Source organism: Megalops cyprinoides, chromosome 6 (genome assembly GCF_013368585.1).
Source record: "Megalops cyprinoides isolate fMegCyp1 chromosome 6, fMegCyp1.pri, whole genome shotgun sequence".
In the NCBI taxonomy this organism is placed as follows: Eukaryota; Metazoa; Chordata; class Actinopteri; order Elopiformes; family Megalopidae; genus Megalops; species Megalops cyprinoides.
Genome location: NC_050588.1, coordinates 7,128,439 through 7,147,255, shown reverse-complemented (window position 1 = coordinate 7,147,255; position 18,817 = coordinate 7,128,439). Strand labels below are relative to the sequence as shown.

Below are 18,817 nucleotides of genomic sequence, written 5' to 3'. Positions count from 1 at the left end.
GACTCTGTAGGTGTGAAGTGTGGAGAGGATGGAGAGGGAGAATTAACTACATTAACGCGACATATTTTTATCAACAAGATTAGAGGATTTGGACTCATCGACTAGGCACAGACCCAGTTACCTGAGCCGTCCAATCAGAAGGGAGCGTGCAGCGGAGAGGTGGCTAATTTGTTCCACTAGCGAAGGTGTTCATTATTAAGGTGTCCAGCTGACGAGAACTTTGGGGGACTGCTTCAAAGGAGAGCGTTAGGTAAGGCACAATTTGTTAGTCTAACCTGAAACAACCAGTAATCAGTCCTACTCTCAAATCGCAGATTTTAAGTGGTTGGAAGTGATTTTTGGCCAACTCGTGTTTCAGTAGCTTCTGAAATTCTGTCTGGATCAGTATGTGGTTGCAGTGAGTGTCTCACTGGCAAAAGACCGAACCTCTGCTTCACCCTATGGTGCAAACTTTGTAGAAAATCCTCTTTTAAATCTTGACAGTTTTAATCTGGTTGAAATTAGGGGTGAAAGTGGTGTGCGCTGCGCAGCATAATTTCTTGTGGGTCGTCAGTGGTTTGTTTTTTTTTTTCTTTGTGGAATGACATCAAAGGGAAAATAAAACAATATTTGTGTTTTGAGAGATGAAGCAAATGTCATCTTGGTGTTTTTCATTCCAACTTGCTGTGATAGACGTTTTGTCGAACTGTTTGTCCATACCATACTATCTTAGAGGAACTTCCCTCTCGATTCCGTAAAGTTTACACTTTGTCACAGAAAAACTTTACGGTATGAAAATTGTAGCCTCGCAGCTGTGATATTAATATTGATGTTATTGATATCAAAATTGTATGACATTGACTGTACCGTCAGTGCAAAACATTGCAAAAAGTATTGTAGCATCTTGTCATTCTTACTGTACAATTAATTTTGCCTCACTTACTACAATTCTGTGCACCAACACATTTTCCATCAGCAGCCTGTGCATTCATAAGTTTACTTCTAAATTTCTTGGTGTCAGTGGTCAGTGGTGCATCTACGTATCTGAAGGATTGGGGTCAGGAGGAGAGCCGCTGCTTTGAGGATCATCAGCAGCTCTGGTCTTAACCGGATTTGGCTGGAGGAGCTGAATCAACTGTGTCCTGGGATTAGGCGAATGACATTGGGAGGAGAGGTGACGAAGCAGAGCCGGGGGGGGGGGGGGACCAAGGGCAGAGACCTCCGGGCGAGGGCCACTGTTTTCACCCGCCTTCCCTCACCTGTTACCTGGGGGAAATAGGTAGAGCAGCGCTCAGCATCTTTCTTGGAGAGGTTACCAGGCAACATCAGTGCCATTGGGTCCTAGTGATCCTTGTTTTGGTTGGCAGAGAAGTACTGTATATTGCATGGAATGATTTCCCCCTCCACAGCTATTCCATAGAGGACCTGTCTGTATGAGTCAGTCCACCTCCAGTTCTCTTTATGACAAAAGATTTTTCAGATTTAAGATTTCAGTTTTCACATTGCTTGCAAGAAAATGTGGTTTTGGACACCAGAATAGCAGCAGAATCCAGTTGCTTGGTAACCAGTACAGACCAGCAATGGCATTTTGATTCTTAAGCAGGAATTTGCGCAAGGACTGTGCTCAGACAAGTATTGGTGAAAATTCTGACTTAACAATGAGTTTGGATGTGGACCACCAGAATTGGTACTTTTGATTATTATGGTTAAGTTTATAGTATTTTCTGGGGTGCAGTGCATTTTTATTGTCTACATAAATAATGAGACACACACACCCTTTTATGAAGGGAACTTGCAGTTTTAAGCTGATCATAACATGTCAAAATGAGCTTTACTTGGGCATTGCAGTACATAAGATCGTGAGTAAAGATCACTCCAGAATAATAAAGGGCATGGACTGGCCTGTGTTCATTGTTAAGCATCTCCATTGGTTAAAGAATATGAAGAATAATAGAGTAATACAGTTCACCACGCTTAATGTCATTTTGTTTCTGCCAGCTTGTGGACTGTAGGAATGTAATATTTTTTGTTGAGCAATTCTGAATCACAAATTAGTATTAGTAGTAGTAGTTGGGAAGCATGTAGTAATTTTCTGAATGCATTTAGTTTGTGTGTTACTTGAACTGTTAGTAACACAGTTCAGAAATTGTCAAAAAGTAGGCTACCTTTAGGCCTCATTCTTATGAATTACTTTAAGTAACCTACCTAATACTAATGTGGCCAGAAATGAAGTTACTGGAAAGTAGAGTTTTGATACCAGGAAACATCTACAGTTTCTCTTGTGCATTAATTTAATAACTCAATATTAGTGAAATAGTGATTTTTTCCAATTCAGCACTGCATACTGACATTTATGGATACTTCAGCTGAGCATTGTACTGTGTACTACAGAAGTGTAAAATCAGACTCGTTTTCAAATCTTTTAAATTCAAAACGATTTGATCAAATAGCTCAAATCAGATATCCTAGGTGATTATTTGAGTACATCTTTTTGTCTCTGAGCAGTCTAACATTTTCAGCATCCTTTCAAATCCAACCCATGACATAATATTAAATAACTGTTTAAAATACTGTTGTGTGATACATTCCGTGGCATCAGAGAACTTAAAACTTGAATACTCAGTTTATCCTGTGTCTACAATGCATTTCACACAACATGTAACCTTAGTTTCTGTGTCTGAGGGTTTGAATATGAGCAGGCAGGGTTGCATTCTGCTCTAGGAACAAGCGATGGCTTTTAACAATGACTTTTTTTTTTGACAGGTATGGGACAACAAAACAAACAACAAATGTAGCTGGCGAGCTAACTAAAACGAGTTCTCTCTTATTATTGGATGCTAGCTAATAGTTTGAATGCACAGATGCAAGATGAGTTGTTGCCGCTGATTGATACAATGCCAATTCCACTTACCTGTATCAGCTGATTTACTTATTAGATTGAGAGTGCACATGCTATTAAGAAGTGGTTTTGTTGCATCAGCAAAATTAGTTGTCCATGGTTGGTGACATGATACTGCCTGTTTCTATTCCTTGAGTTTATATATCTGATTTTTTTTTTAAATTATTGGTATTATTTTTAAATTGCCTGTCTGTTATTGTGTAATACATGTCCCATTGCCTTCACTGCCCGCCCGGCAGCTGTAGGAGTTGCTATGCCAGTGTGGTGTACTAAAGCTGTCTTCTCTTCCGTTCCTCAGAAAAGCCAGTGTTTCGGGGGCAGGAGTGAAGCGCACCGTTTTGCAGAGGAAAATGAGTGAACTTGACCAGCTGCGCCAGGAGGCCGATCAGCTCAAGAACCAGATCAGAGTGAGTCTCGCCCGGGCTCCCTACCCGGCTGTCCGCACATTGCTGCCAAAGTGTGCTGGATTCACACTGTTTGGTCCCGCGCTTCCCTTTTGGAAGCGTGTACCCACCAGTTTATTCCAACGTCCCCAACACATTTTTGAGATTTTACCGCAAAGATTAGAGCATTTGTTCATAGAGGATGTTTTTCAGTTTGTAGGTGATAAACATCCCAAAATCACTTCGTTTGTTGGTGCTTTAGAACAAGATTTTCCATAATTAATAAAATAAACAAGCACAACAAAGGCTCCTGAACTATATGTATTCATATGTAATCGTGTTTGAAATGTCATTTAAAAATGGTAGATCTTGTTATATGATCTGGTGACTAGCAGCAATTGCAATTGAAGAGATTTTGATTTATGAATTGATTAACTGAGAACACACGCAGATTATTAAATAGTACAAGATTATTAAATAATCTTAATAATCTTGAGAGTCCCGGCGCTAGATCTGACTTTCTGAGAAAATAGTGACAGGAGAGCTACTGTTGTTGATGGATTTGCGTAATTAACAAGCAAGTAAGTTTAAATAACCATCACAGGTTGGCGATAAATTATTTTCACTTGGACTGCATCAGAGATAGCTCCTCCTTTGTGAACCTTACATGAAATAATTTGGTTTTCATAAACTGAATATAAACTGAATGAGATGTTGGTTTTAAGACATTATTTTTATTACCAAAATATTTAATGATACCTGATCACCTAATTCTTAAAAGTATTTAATAATTGCAATGGTAATGGTATCATAGATAGATCACGAGAGTTCCTCTCTAGCATAACTGTGGATTACCTATTAGTCCTACAGTTACATGTTTTCACAAGTTGCAAGAAAAATGCGACTTGCACGTTACAAAATTAGAAAAATTCTGCGCTCTAGCTAGACTGCAGTGGAAAACTTATTAGCCTGCTACGGGCATGTTATAAATAACTTCGAAAGATTACGACGAGGAACGAGTTTAATTCCTTCTCAAGGAGGGGTTTATGACCGATTAGGTTTTAGCTATGACTAGTTTATCAGGTCAGTCAGCGATTCGTTGGAATCTTTGTCAACAACATACATATGAACCTGAATAAATACGCTTGTCAAGAACTGATGGCTGCAACCTGACAGGCGGAGCGGCCGCACGTGGGCTTCACCTGCAGGCTGCCTTATTGAAACTGAGCTGCAGCCCCGCATAGCATCAGCAGCTTGTCCTGTTCTCTTCCATCTACAAAAAGGCACGCAGGCACACGATAGCTCAAGATAGGCACGTACAAATGCAACGTTCGATTTAGAAACCCAGGGCAGTCGTTTGGACGAGGATGTGCTTCCTCTGCAAGCGATCACTCTCCCCATACGTCGGGGGCTGGCCAGTCAGTGCGACACCAGCCGACAGACTGGCGGCATAGAACGTCAGGATGTCTGTTCATAGAACTGCAGACTGGCTTGGAATTGTGCGGTACGGGGAAGGAATCCACAACCGCAAACTGAGCGAAAACAAACCCCAAATATCTGGTCAAATTTGATGATACATATGACATAGTATTGATTACGGGCTGCCTGTTGTGCCGTTAACGTGGTTGCCTTGTGTTTTTTTTGACATGTCTCAAAATCGGTCAGTCGTGAGATTGTGTGCCTCCTCAAAGTGGATAGTCTAGGTTTAACTAGTGTACGTTTAGGCTACCAAAGTGAAATGGCCCTTAATGGCTATGTTGTCTTTCCAGCTCTGTTAATGGCTGGTCAGAGCGGGTGCCAGGTCAGAGACAGAGTGGACTGTGTTTTCCAATTAAAAAAAAAAAAAACAAACCAACTAACCCTACAGCCATCCAGTATATTGTTGTAGATTAGAATAAGAGCGGACTTCTCTAGCGGTAAGCGAATATACGTCTGTTTATTTTAATTTTGCAATGGCTTCAGATCTCCTGAATATATCATTTGAGGCGTACACGAAACATATTGTGCATTTTTGAATTTGAATTTTCCCCCATGTTCATCACGACTGTGTGTTTGTGAGGGATTCCTGTGACCACAGGCAGGACTGAACTGAGAGGCTGCTGCATGGAAAACCTCAGTTTGGTCTTCCATTGTAAAAAAAAATGCATGTAGGCTACCCTCTCATCAATGACTGACTCCAGTCATAATACACTAATAACCTCAACTGAACTAGATCACAGGAGGGACAGGAAGTTCATGTTGTTCTTTAAACTAGGATTAATCTTTAGCAGTGTTTCTTTGAACAGATGTGTTGCCAGCAGCCTGGGTTGCGTCCTTAATGTAAACAGATTTGCCCAGGGTAGGGGATTGCTTGCAGGTTGTGTGTGTGTGTGTGTGTGTGTGTGTGTGTTCTTCTGGAATCAAGCCAAGCAGGACTAGATGGGTACAGAAACCCAAACAAAGGCTTTATATTAGAAGTATGTTTAAGGAGGTTTTAAATTGCTACAGTCATGCAACAAGATGGAGGAGGGAGAAGAAGGAAAATGTAGATGTATGTGAAATCTGTTTAGGGGGGCTGTCTTCAACTGTTCTTGAATAACGCAAATCGTAGCACTTTTTACACATTTGATGCATTCCAGCATGTAAGCATGTGTTTAACTTTTGTGTATTTTTATATACAATTTTCATTGATATGTAAATACCTTTACATACATTGTTTACTTTTACTGCTTAAATTGTACACTAGGCAGCGGTGGTATAGTGGTAGGGAGCAGGGCTTGTATCCCAGAGGTTGTTGGTTCCGTTCCCCTCTTGAGCACTGCTGATATACCCTTGTGCAAGGTACATATCCCAGAACTGCCTCATTAAACATCCAGCTGTATAAATGGATATCGTCAAAATTGTAATGCAAAGCACAACTATTGTGGACTTAATTCCTTATTGTTTCGTGTATTCACTTTCTTCAGAATGGGGAAACTTATGATGTGCAATGTATTCATTTGATTCTCTGTGTCCCTTTTCTTGTAGGATGCCAGGAAAGCATGCGCTGATGCCACCTTATCTCAGGTAAGAGCCTCACGAAAACGATCACCGATCAGAGACTGATCACGACGAGCAACAGGATTCTGCAGCTGAATTTCTGTCCGCACGTCGGCGCGTGAGTGACGCACACGAGGGTGAACCCGGTGATAAGGGTCACAATGCCCGGTGACGGGAGGATATTTTTTATATTAGATATAAGATGATATTATAATATTAAGCCACAGGATGCTGTACTTGTCACATACTAGTGTACTGGTGAAAGGTCAGTCAGTTCCTTGCAGTCATCCAGGCTCTGTACAGTGATAGCGTTGCTCAGCATTGGTCTGCAGCACACAGTGCTGTTGCTTGATGCCCATCTGCACAGGAATTGGAAACGTTACGTGTTCTATGCTTCTTGTTTTGCAGATCTCGGCGAATGTCGACCCCGTTGGCCGAATTCAGATGCGCACTAGACGAACACTGAGAGGGCATCTGGCTAAAATCTATGCCATGCACTGGGGCAGTGATTCGAGGTAATCAAAGAGCTGAATTGTTACTAAATTCAATTTTGTTTTGCCCATTCAAACCCCCCCCCCCCCCAAAAAAAAGCCAGGAAAGTATGATGCCTCTTGGAACATATTATATCCTCCTTGTACTTTATGCTTTGAGGCAGCTCAGAGGTTCCACCTGCAAGCTACTCTCAGTAAGTGCTGAAATGACAGCAGGAGTCAGCATTTTATCACATCACCAACAGGAGTAATGAGGGTCCCTCAAGGGAGGGATGCTCAAAATCATGTAAAAAAAAAAAGTGTCTTGTCATTTTTTTTTTTTCCATTCTGTTTGGTCTTTTTGTTTTTTTTCTGGGGGTAATGAGTCGACAATGCATTTTTGTCTTTGTGCCACATTTTATGAAAAGGCCCCTTTATGAATTATAAGTTATTTAAATTTAATTGGCTGTCCATATAGTCAAATGCTCATTTCAGAGTTAAAAAAAAAAAGTATTTTTACATACGGCTTGCCCTAATTAGTTATTTTTAGCCTGTCCAGGCATTTAATTGGGCACATGGATTTTCTCATTAAAGCCCCGTTCATAATGAGTGTCTGTTTCCCAGACTCCTGTTGCAGCAGGGGTTGAAGGTAGGGGTCAAACGAACTACCAGGCAAATTTGATTAATTTTCCCATTTCATACCTCAGTCTGCAGGCAGGGTCTCTGGAGGCCAGCCCACTTTAAAAGGAATCCTGCAGCAGGGTTGGATAACAACCCCTCACTCAGTGTTGGGATTGAACTGGAATTGAATGTACAAACTGTTTTTCACCAGAAATGAAAATTGGTCTTGACTGTATTTAAATTTAATTAGTTAACCGTAGCAACATGTAATCGGAGTGATTTGATTTTGTCCCGCTGTTGCATTAACGCACTGTGAGCATGCGCACGTAAAACGTAATCGCAATTTAATTTAATTTAAATCGCGATTCCCTGGAAGCATCTTCTATTAGAGGAGAGGGGGCAATGCGAGGGGGGGGGTTAATCGTGATTTATTTTTGGCAAGAAATTGAGTAGTTCTGGAATGATTTTAATTTATTTTCTGTTCTGAAATTTCAATTTCTTGGAAACGGGCCTGACTCTTCCTCTCAAAATCATTCCCCCCTCCTTATCTGCGGTGTTTGGAGGAGAGGAGGCCAGCAGTGAATGTTAGGCCTCTACTTTACATTAAGTCACACTAATACCTATCTTTGCTGTACCTACAGAGGTACTACTGTGTAACTATATGGCTACTACTAAGACATACATCAAGATTATTATACAAGTGTAATACACAAGGCTCACAGAGTTTTAACATTAAACTGTGTTTGTAGACAGTACCTGTACTGTACCTAAACAGATTGTAAAGTGAGACCGAATGTCTGAATGTGACCAACACCACAGTTTGCCCGTCCTACTTAAAAGGAGTTGTAAGAGGATTTCTTGAGAGCTCCAGAGTCCTGTTTGCTTTTAACAGACCTTTTCCATTAGTACATTTCCTAGTTTAGTATTCCTCTTCCTTATTTATCACTACTGTTTCATTTTTACTTTTTAATTATCCTCTTACGTCAGATCTTTAAGCAAGTGAGGAAATGTTACATTTTCCTGAATGTTTCAGATGCACAAGCCAAAAGAATTACTGCTGCCCTCTCACTGAACCTGCAGCATGAGCAAACTTTGTGACTAATACTAAATAAAGCCCATGCTTTTTTGAATAAAATAAGAGCACATCACCATAGTCTTCTCCTTTAAAATGATAGTTGCTTATGTGATTGTAAATAACAAAATAATCACCAAAGTAAAAAAAAAAAAAACAACCACATGAGACAAAAAGATGTCTGTAATATTAAATTTAATATTACAAACATCTGCTGAGCCCAGTGCCATATCCTGCATGTCTCTTGCATATACTATTTAGGTGCACAAGTTGTTGCCTCCCAAGATATCAAAACATTGCAAATACCATGAATTTGCATATGAAATTGAAAGGAATGATTCTCAGTTACAGTAATCCAATGCACACAGTTTCAATTACTCCTTATTCCTTTCCCAAGGTAGTATAGGATTAAATATGAAAGGTTTTCATTGACCAGCATTCCTGATGTGGTTTGCAGCTAACAACAATTTTGGTGAAACATGACAGAAATGTTATCCTCACCGAGGAAAGTGGAAAGTAATTAATAAATTTCTGGCTATGAGGTCAAAGGCGAAGGCCACAGAGGCTCCTGATAGGTTGCGAGTCTCCTGTCTCTAGCTTCACCAGAACCACGGAAGTACGTAGCGCAGATATAATAGAGCTAGGCCCTTCTCTGTTCTCAAACGGGTATCTGCCCATTCACCAAGCTCTGCCTCAGCCGGTTTTTCCAGTCTGACAGGGCATCATGGTCCATGTTGCGTCTTGCTTTTTTTTTTTTTTATCATGTTTTGCCAACTAGGTGTTCATTCAGGAGATTTAGACCAGCACCACTAGCACAAACAGACTTGTTTGTTGTCTTGCTGTGGTGGAGGTGATTTTTCCTCGACCCCCGTCCCCCACTGCAACGATGTACCAGTTCTCACGTCCTGGGTTTTTGCATTTCAGATAAATTAATATTTGTATAATGTTCTCAGAGATTTTTAAGTGTTTGGTTCTCGTCATCATTTGAGCCAGTAAAGCTCAGATGTCCATGCCTGATAATGTAACAATCTTTAAGGCTGCAGATTTAGGTGTGTAGCTAGCTAGCTGCCTGATATGAAAAGGCATGTTACGTTTAGGTACTTGTGCATTTTCAGAATGAACAATTTCATCCTTATTAGCATAGATTTTGCTCCATTTTTTTAATATGTGTAGATTTACGCCTTAAAAATGCCCAAGCGTTCTCCTTTCTCCTGTTTGACCGTTCCACCCGTACATTCCTGGAGGGAGTGAACCACCCTGTTTCGCCCTAGCTGTTGAAGTGTCTGTCCCCCTGCTTCACAGTCCTCTTTTCTCTGCCCCACAGGCTCCTAGTTAGCGCCTCCCAGGATGGCAAACTCATTATTTGGGACAGCTACACCACAAATAAGGTAAGACCACAAATAGGCATCATTAAACTCCGGCTCTAGCTGCACCGTGCAGGAAGTGCGCCAAAGTGGAGTCCTTTCTCTAATAACTGTCACCAAGACCCGCTCTAACAGTGATATGTGTAATAATAGAGATGTTTAATGGACTTTGAGTACATTTCCCTTGCATAATGGAAATGCTGAAGCACCCACACTTTCAGCAGAACTTACTCTGAGTGCAAGGAACTGTTGGGCATCATTTCAGACAAGCGTTTTTCCCTTCTGACTCCACTGTGAAGCTGAGTGTTGGCAAAGCTGTCTTCAGTGTGTAGATGTCAGAGCAGGGTTGCAACTATCAACAGTTTCAATCGTTACATGTGAAATTTCTCTGAAGTTATGACGTTTCTAATTAAGAACTAACCTGGCTGAAGGGTTGAAGGAAAAACAGCTGGATACTGTAAATGTCCAGCTGTGATGGGCTGTGTTCCAGGTCACATGGAGACTTTGAGATTACAGCTGCATCACTAGTAGAAGCTATAAAACGTTAGGGGTTATTTGATAACGTGAGCTGGAAATTCTTCATTCGTCTCTGTGTACGGCCGCTAACCCTGCCGCTCCCGGTGCCCGCAGGTCCATGCCATCCCCCTGCGCTCCTCGTGGGTGATGACCTGCGCCTACGCCCCCTCGGGCAACTACGTGGCCTGCGGAGGCCTGGACAACATCTGCTCCATCTACAACCTGAAGACCCGCGAGGGCAACGTCCGCGTGAGCCGCGAGCTGGCGGGACACTCGGGTGAGGGGGCCGTCCGTCCTGTACCCACAATCCAGAAAATTCATCAGAAAAACCTCTTCTCTCTTCCTCATTACCACATGGTTCTGAATATCTGAATCAGAATTACCAAGGCCGGGCTTGCTCATTCAGTTAAAGAATTGTACGAAGGTTCAGTATTCACTGATAGTACTGGTTGACGCTAGGTCTTTAGTAATATTTTCTATCCTGGTTGTTACTATAAACTTGATATCATTCAGTGTCTGTACTGGTCTGTACAAATTCTGTAGTAATTTACTGGTGAATTTTAGCTGGAGAGCCAGAATGAGCTCTCTCACTGTAGCGCTTGGTAGAATTGTGAGGGGAGGTGTCTGCATTGGTATGTTTGGGACATATGCTTTCATTAAAATTTGAATAGAATTGCATTTTCTGTTTTTTTACTTAGGTTGCAACAAAGGCACTGTCCTTAAACCCAGTTTATATGAGGTTTCATGAATAACTTTGCAGCCAAACTTCATGCACATGTGGAAAAACAGCAAAAAAAATCTACATTTGTGTCTTGTTTGTGTATTAACAAATTATGGATTGAACTGAAACCTGCCACAAAAAAATGCACTCACACAAGCAAAGGGAGGAACTGGGGAGTTGGTAGTAAGAATTGCCACATAGCAGCTTGTTGTATTATAGAAAGCTGTCAACAAAAGTTATGTAATTTTCCATTCCGTTTTCCTGTGCCTTTTTCTTTTCCCAGTATTCCTTAAATCCTTTAGGAAAAGACTCTTTTTATGAAGTTCTCCTCTGAAAGACACTCTGAACTCTCTTCTCCAGGTTACCTGTCCTGCTGTCGTTTCCTGGATGACACCCGGATTGTAACCAGCTCTGGCGACACCAGCTGGTGAGTGACGGAACTGTCCCACCTTATGGGCACCTGGGTGGACAGTTGTCCATTCCTTTGACACAGCAGCCTCATCCAGTATGATGCGTAATGAATTCAAATTGACATATGCCCCTCCACTGTCTTGCCTTTACTCAAACTGACTTCGTAATGAAGTAGATGGGGCAGATTCATATACACGTCATGCAGAAGTTTGCATGCAAGTCTCTTGCTTCTCAGTTTAGGTTGAGAAGCAAGCCCATCTGATGAGGGGTGGGAGTTTGAAGGGGTCAAAGATAAAAGGTCTTGTTAATTTGTGGCCTTCGGTAACCTTGGTTAAACTCCTACTGTGTAAAATCACCCTGAATCCTTGGTTGATTGAGTTTGAGCACTACCCATCTGAATCCATATGTGTGAACACTGCTTACACGAATCCTTGATTGCTGAGTCTGATTGTGAGCGCTGGCCACCGCCTCACACATGCTCTGGTGTTGTGTCCACAGCGCTCTCTGGGACATTGAGACTGGCCAGCAGTCGACCACTTTCGCCGGGCACAGCGGTGACGTCATGAGCCTCTCGCTGGCGCCGGACACCACGTTATTCGTATCGGGCGCCTGTGACGCCTCCGCCAAGCTCTGGGACGTCAGAGAAGGCATGTGCCGGCAGACATTCGCCGGCCACGAGTCCGACATCAACGCCATCTGCGTAAGTCCAGCCAGCCTTTCCTGCGTGTGTGCAGTGATAGACCAGGCAGGTCGACTGCCAAAGACATTTCAGAGGACAACCGCAAAACTGGGGGGGAGAAAGCAACCCCACTCATGCAAGAGGCGAACATTACACTGCAGTTAGTTACAGCACATTGTTCCCTGATGTTGAGTCATGGGTAATTCCCTTGTCCTGATCAGCAGCTGTTTGGTAAAGCCATATGAACACACAAATGTGATAATAATGGTTTGTCCCCTAATGAAAAGAGTTTTGAAAAAGGCACGATGCAACCATGTGTGGGTGTACTCTAACTTTAAAGCTGAGGGCCTCTGATGATACACCAGGTCCGAAATGATAGGAACAGTAGTGGGTACTGTTCTAATGCCATGAACAGTGTTGACAGACAGGATAAGAAAATGGCCCTGATGGATTTGCAAGGTTCCCCGTCACATCAGTTCCATACATGGTCTTTATCATGTACAGTCGCTCAAGCGTTTCCAGACGTTTAAGAGAAGACTGGACACACTTCACATAAAAACCAGGCCCCAAACGATAACAGAATTTAATCTTACCTTCAAAGAAGGATTTTAGCTCTTTCGCTGGGTGCACTTGAATGTGCAGAACGTGATTTTGGACAACTTTGCCGTCGCGAACCGAGCACAGGCGTAATTTTGCCCGGCTCTGTGCTATTTTTAGACGCCGGCGATCTTGAAGGATAAACGGGAGCAGCAGTCTAGGGCTCGTTATGTAGGAGGAGCAGATCACAAGATAGCGAGAGGGCCGCCGCGCGAAGCGGACACAATGGGCCCTTTACAGCGGCCGCGGCTCCGCACACTGCGCCTCTTCTCTCCTTTCAGCTCCCGACGCTTCCTCTCGCGGCGCGCCGTCCGCGTCCAGCCTGCGGACTAATGCTTCTGAGCCAGCAGAAGAAAAAGTACCTCAGTTTCCAGATTCTTCCAAGAAAACATCTACAGGGTTTTTCATTGTTTGTTTTTTTTTTTTTTTTTTTAAAGGCATCCAAGATGTCCCTGTATGACTCATGGGCTTTCTGATAATCTTTTTCTGTCATTTCAAACCTGGTCTAAAAGTGAGCGTTCTCGCACTGTAAGCATTCAGATAAAGGACACCCAGATAAACGAAAGCAACTGATAATATTCCAGCGTCTGTTTACAAGTGTGGAAACGATCGACTGTTTAGGGATCCTGCTGAAGCTGGATAAATCAGATTCAGCCACTGAGATCAATCCTTTAAGGAGCTGCGTGTCCTTGTGTTTTGGTTCCAGTTCTTCCCCAACGGCAACGCGTTCGCCACGGGCTCGGACGACGCCACCTGCAGACTCTTCGACCTGCGCGCCGACCAGGAGCTGATGGTCTACTCCCACGACAACATCATCTGCGGCATCACCTCCGTGGCGTTCTCAAAGAGCGGCCGCCTGCTGCTGGCCGGATACGACGACTTCAACTGCAATGTCTGGGACACCCTCAAGGCTGACCGCGCCGGTGGGTTAACCAGCCGAGCTGTGCGAGGCGTACCAATCAGAAACGCAGCGCACGCGCTCTCTGCACCCGCACACCCCATTGGCGCACACCATCTCAGCTTAGCGCTGACGCTATTGGCCTGGAACCTTGGGTATTTCCTTCAGCTCTCTGTTTTATAAAAGGCGGATGGCAGCATGTGACTTAATTCTTCTTCAGGTTCTTCATGGGTTTTTAGTTGCCTTGTATTCACTTTGCTAGAGTGAAGGAAACTGTGGGTGTACCAGGGTAGCGTGGCACCCATTACGCCCATATTTCCTTTGTTACTGATGCCAGATGTGCCTCGGCAAATGCCAGCCCTGGCAAAGCCAGCAGCTGTGTTTTTAATGAGCAATATAAATGCAGATAATTATTAATTTATGCTTTTGTCAGAACTGACCTTGATGCTCGTCTTCGCGTGGAAATTTATATTTTCAGAGGTATCAGACTTAAGACAGGGAAGAGAAAAGTGTATCTAGCCTGTTCAAGGGTGTTGGAACAGGAAGGGATTCAACAGAAAGTCTAGTTGTTTTTAAGGATGTGGAGGTCAGGATAAGACTTTTGAGAATGGGTAACTAAGCCAGACATAAAGCTTAGAGGTTAGACTGTAATGTTCCATCTAGAAGAATTTCTCAGGATACTTGAAATAGTTGGAGAACTTCTTCAGTTCTCCTATCCCAAGTTGGAATTTGAACGATCAGTTTTCAAGAGCAAGCCTCACATTTAGGACACAGTACAGGTAGTTCTTTGTTTCAGTACCTTACTGTGCCAGAATCAGTGTCTGCTATATTTTTTGTAATGCATAAAGTACCTCACATTGCCATTGCTAGATATCTCTATGTTAATGGTAACATCAATTTTCAATTCTGTACTTGAAACAATCCTCAACTGTCAGCAAAGTGTTTTAATTTACAGTGTAAACAAGCATGAAGGCTAGGTTCATACCTTGAACAATTTCTTAGTTTCAGAGAAGCCAGTTGCTTAGAAAACTTCTTGTCATTAAAATTGGTAACACAGCCATTCTGGGGGTGTCAGCGTTTCACCACAGTCCAGCAGTCTAACACACTCAACACCATGCTGTGCTCCAGGTGTGCTGGCTGGCCATGACAACCGCGTCAGCTGCTTGGGCGTCACGGGCGACGGCATGGCGGTGGCAACAGGATCCTGGGACAGCTTCCTCAAGATCTGGAACTAAAGCCTTACGGTAGATATGATTCACCATTCGACTGTGAAGTGAGGGATTTGCAACAGAAAACGCTAAGCATATTATGTGGATCTTCAAATGTGCAACCATTCGTGTAGTTAGTGCATGGAAGAGCCTTATTAGTGATGGGTTCTCATGGGAGTAATGTTTAGTTTATTCGAAAGGTCTGTTTTGTGTTAGGAGACATGGTTGTGTAAGGCAGTGTAAATACACTGGCTGCAATCTTTGTTCTTTATGACAGTCATATTTGGACCTCAGTAATTTGCGTGTAGCTATATTTACAAATGTGTGAAATAGTGAAATATGCACAAGGTTGAAAATACAGAGTACATGTATATCCATTACATGTAATGAAGAAAAACCCTTGTGTACTTACAACATTTCACAGTGGAGATGGAAAAAACAGTTGTGCAGTGGGCTCATATGATGATCATAAAAACCAGTACCTGAATATACCTACAAAAGTATTTGGTTACTCCTTAAGAATGTTTCATCTTTGGAGGTGAAGTAGTACTGGGAATGGCAGCGAGAGAAGTGAAACTGAAAGTGGAAGGTTGAGCTTTACCACTCATTTGGTGAATATTTATGGGAGACTGCCCCCACCTACTGGTTCAGGAGGTGTAATAGCATCATTCTGTTAGCCATGATAGGATAAGAGATGATAGAATAACATCCATTTATGACTGAAGTATTTACCCCAAGTTGTGACTTCAGCTTTATTTAATGCCTTTTCTCTTGTTCCTTAGATGGCATTTGGACTCCAAAGTTGACTGGAAGATCATTCCAACATAAAAAACGTTAAGTTTCATTGCATATCCAATCCTCTCAAACTCCATAAACCATAAAAAACTCAAGACACCCCGAAACTGTGAAGGGAAAATGACATCTTTCCTTCTCGTTCAAAAAGAAGAGCACAATGGTTTATTGCCCAGCTAAAAAAAAAAAGTTGTGTGTTATCAAACGAAACGCAAGATTCTGCATTCCTCCCGGGACCATGTTAATGTTACAATCTTGAAAGAGAAAGCGAGAAACACTACTATCCCATGAAAATGTATCATAAATCTTAAACAACTGTTGGAGTGCAATTGTACAAAAATGATCTATCTCCTGTTTTTTGTCTGTTTCGTTTTTCCTTTTTATGTTCGAAGAATTATTTGGTGAACTCTGTTAAAATGAGGATCGAAAGCTTTTCTTTTATCTCATAGTCTAAAGATTTTAGGATCGAGTACGTAGATGAGTCTAAGATGAGAAACGTTGTTTTTAAATCCAGCTTTATCATGAGAAACGCAACTCGAGATGAGACGAAGCAAAAAAAAAAAAAACACGAAAACGGGGAAAAAAAAGCAAGAGCCTCACCAAGGAGTCCTTGGCCAGCTTTCAGGGGTTGCCAGTTCTGTATATTTAGGCCGAGATTTTTTGAAATTATATTATTCCTCTCCTCTTTCCTCTCTTGTCACCAATCTTTGTTTGCACAAAAAAAGAAGAAACTTTGCAGATGTAGAGTAACGTTGGAAACTAACCAAGCACATGCTGTTAACAATGCCAACGCTTGTTTTTAAATCAAAACGGAAAAAATCACTTTTAACCGGGTTTGTTTCATCATTCTTGTTATTGGGTAAATCGGAGTGGGTCACGACAAACCCCTGTGTGCGTTTTCTTACTTTACGTTTTTGAATTTGGTTTTGGACGGCGGGGGGTGACAGGGTCAGGGTAGGGGAGGGTAGGGGAGGTGTGGATGAATTTTTACATGGTTCCACCCTCGTCTCCTGTTGAAACGGAGGTCCCCATTCTGTGCTTGGAAATGCAGTTACTACTCTGTGAATGAAATGTTGTAAAAATCAATGTTTGAAAATAATGTTGAAACTTCAAGATAATTTTCTTTCTTTTTTTTTTTTTTTTTTAAATTTTGGTTGTTTGCCATGGGTGGGTTAACTCTTAGAATTGCATGCTGTAGAATTGCTTAAAAGTGCATATGGAACTAAGTCCTTTTGATGTTTTTCTTTTAGAAGGTAACCTGTTAACCATAATCATTACAGTCGTATCCATATTCGTTTTGCCTACTCTGTGCATACATCTTTCGATTAAACTGGCAGAGCTATGCACAGCGGAAAGAAGCAAATGTGGGATCATAACTCCAAATTTACTGTGAAGACACACTAACTCCTTCTTATGACATCCACCTTTGGAATGATTCTAAAAGCAATGAAAAGGGTCCATCCTGTTGTTTAACAGATCTTAGTCACGCATACAAATGCACACAAATGGAACAAAAGATTCTTAGTTCTGTAACTAGTACTTTACAAAATGCTAGACTCATTTTTGTAATACTTTTTTCCCTGGCTTTCTTTAATAAAAAATATAAGCATCTGAATGGCAGGATCTTTCTGTTCCCTTTTCACTGTAAACAGAAGCGCTCTTTCTTTAGCAGTAGTGGCATATTTTTTTCCTTTTTTTTTTTCCCTCTGCAACACTGTACAAAAAATGTGATGTAATTGTGCATTAGGCCTGGAGTAAAAAAAAAAATAAATACAATTAATTCCCTTTTCTCTTTCCATGAAATAACTGTAGAGCTCCGCACCCCCACTGTACCCTTATCACCTTTTGTATTTAATTTTAAAGTCTGTCAGTGTACTACAGAAAGCTGGATGCAAGATAGAAACTATATTAAAATGTACTGTTATTTAAGATGTAATAAAAAGCAGTTGGAGATGTTTCTCTGTTGTGAGTTTTATTGTTGAACTTTTTTCCCGTTCTCTGGTTCTGAATAAGTTCTGGTCTGTGTTGTTTATTTGATCTTATTTTATTTGAACTCAAATTTAGAGTCAGAACTTATTCAGTTTTTCTCCAGTAGGCAAGGATGCATTTGCATTTTCCCCTGTTTGTATATTTCAGTACTTTATCAATTTTCATGGAACACAGAATGCAGTGCTTCAGGCTGTGAATTCCCTCCACACCCAAACCCGGTTACAAATCAAGTGGATGATTTTTCATCTTTGCCTGTATATGACATGGACATTCAAGCACATCAGTGATCCAAACCATTCATCTACTATGAAATGGTTAATGGAGCACAAAGTAAAAGTTCTCAACTCATCTTAATCTAATCCATTCAAACATTTACAGTTCAAACTCAAGAAAGCAGTTCACAGCTGAAAACCAAAAGACGTTTCAGACCTAGACAGAACATTTCTGGAATGGGCACAAACCTCATTCTGAAGTGTCAGAAACTCAAAAAAAAAGCATCTTGTCAGGAATTGTAAGACTAATCACAAGAAAGTGAATTAAAGTGACAGTTTTGTTTTCTGGAATAAAACCCATTAATAAATATAACTTTCATTTGTGCAGCAGTATTTTAAGCAGGAGAAATTATGTACAATCTGTACATTTTTTTCCATTTATGGCATGTTTTATTGTAAACGCTGGTTTGCCAGGTCAGAGTCAGTGGTATGAGTAAATATGGAGGGCACTGCCAATAACAAGTGTACAATGCTGGGGATGCATAGAAAGAACTATGCCTTCAGCTCCCAGCTATACAGATTATCATATTATATAGTCTAATATATATAATAATATTATATATTATTATATAATCTACCAACTGACATGGTTCTTCCTACGTAACTGCTCACACCAGCAATATCCCCCGCTTGCTACCTTCCCCCTACAGACTGTCTATAATTGGTTGTTAGTACTTGGATCAAATGCTTAATTCTACCAACACTATTTTAAGAACAGTAAGGAATATATAACTCATGTAAACACAAGCGTGGCTGTGAACAGTGCATTGAGCACAGCTGTTCATCCCAGCCATAAATGAAAATTACCACCAACAAATGTAGTAACGGGAAGTTTGCTCAACTCATTCACATTTCTTCTTTAGCCTTGTCTCCAAGCTCTAGAATGAGCTCCTCACAACTGTCAGAACAGCAGGATCACTGTCCAGTT

General features: G+C 41.5%; 1 protein-coding gene across 2 annotated transcripts in view; it reads left to right on the top strand.

The window, feature by feature from the left end:
• The window catches only part of LOC118779107 (guanine nucleotide-binding protein G(I)/G(S)/G(T) subunit beta-1-like), a 32,084-nt gene extending 15,890 nt beyond the window's left edge, over positions 1–16,194 (top strand). For both annotated transcript variants that reach the window (XM_036531002.1, XM_036531001.1), the window contains exons 2-11: positions 3,177–3,285; positions 6,268–6,306; positions 6,688–6,794; positions 9,767–9,830; positions 10,437–10,599; positions 11,404–11,470; positions 11,953–12,154; positions 13,437–13,653; positions 14,757–14,872; positions 15,619–16,194. In XM_036531002.1, coding sequence (XP_036386895.1) covers positions 3,229–3,285; positions 6,268–6,306; positions 6,688–6,794; positions 9,767–9,830; positions 10,437–10,599; positions 11,404–11,470; positions 11,953–12,154; positions 13,437–13,653; positions 14,757–14,863 — 1,023 coding nt within the window. In that variant the 5' untranslated portion in view covers positions 3,177–3,228 and the 3' untranslated portion in view covers positions 14,864–14,872; positions 15,619–16,194. The remainder of the gene's footprint in view (positions 1–3,176; positions 3,286–6,267; positions 6,307–6,687; positions 6,795–9,766; positions 9,831–10,436; positions 10,600–11,403; positions 11,471–11,952; positions 12,155–13,436; positions 13,654–14,756; positions 14,873–15,618) is intronic.
• Positions 16,195–18,817: the final 2,623 nt, after the last annotated feature.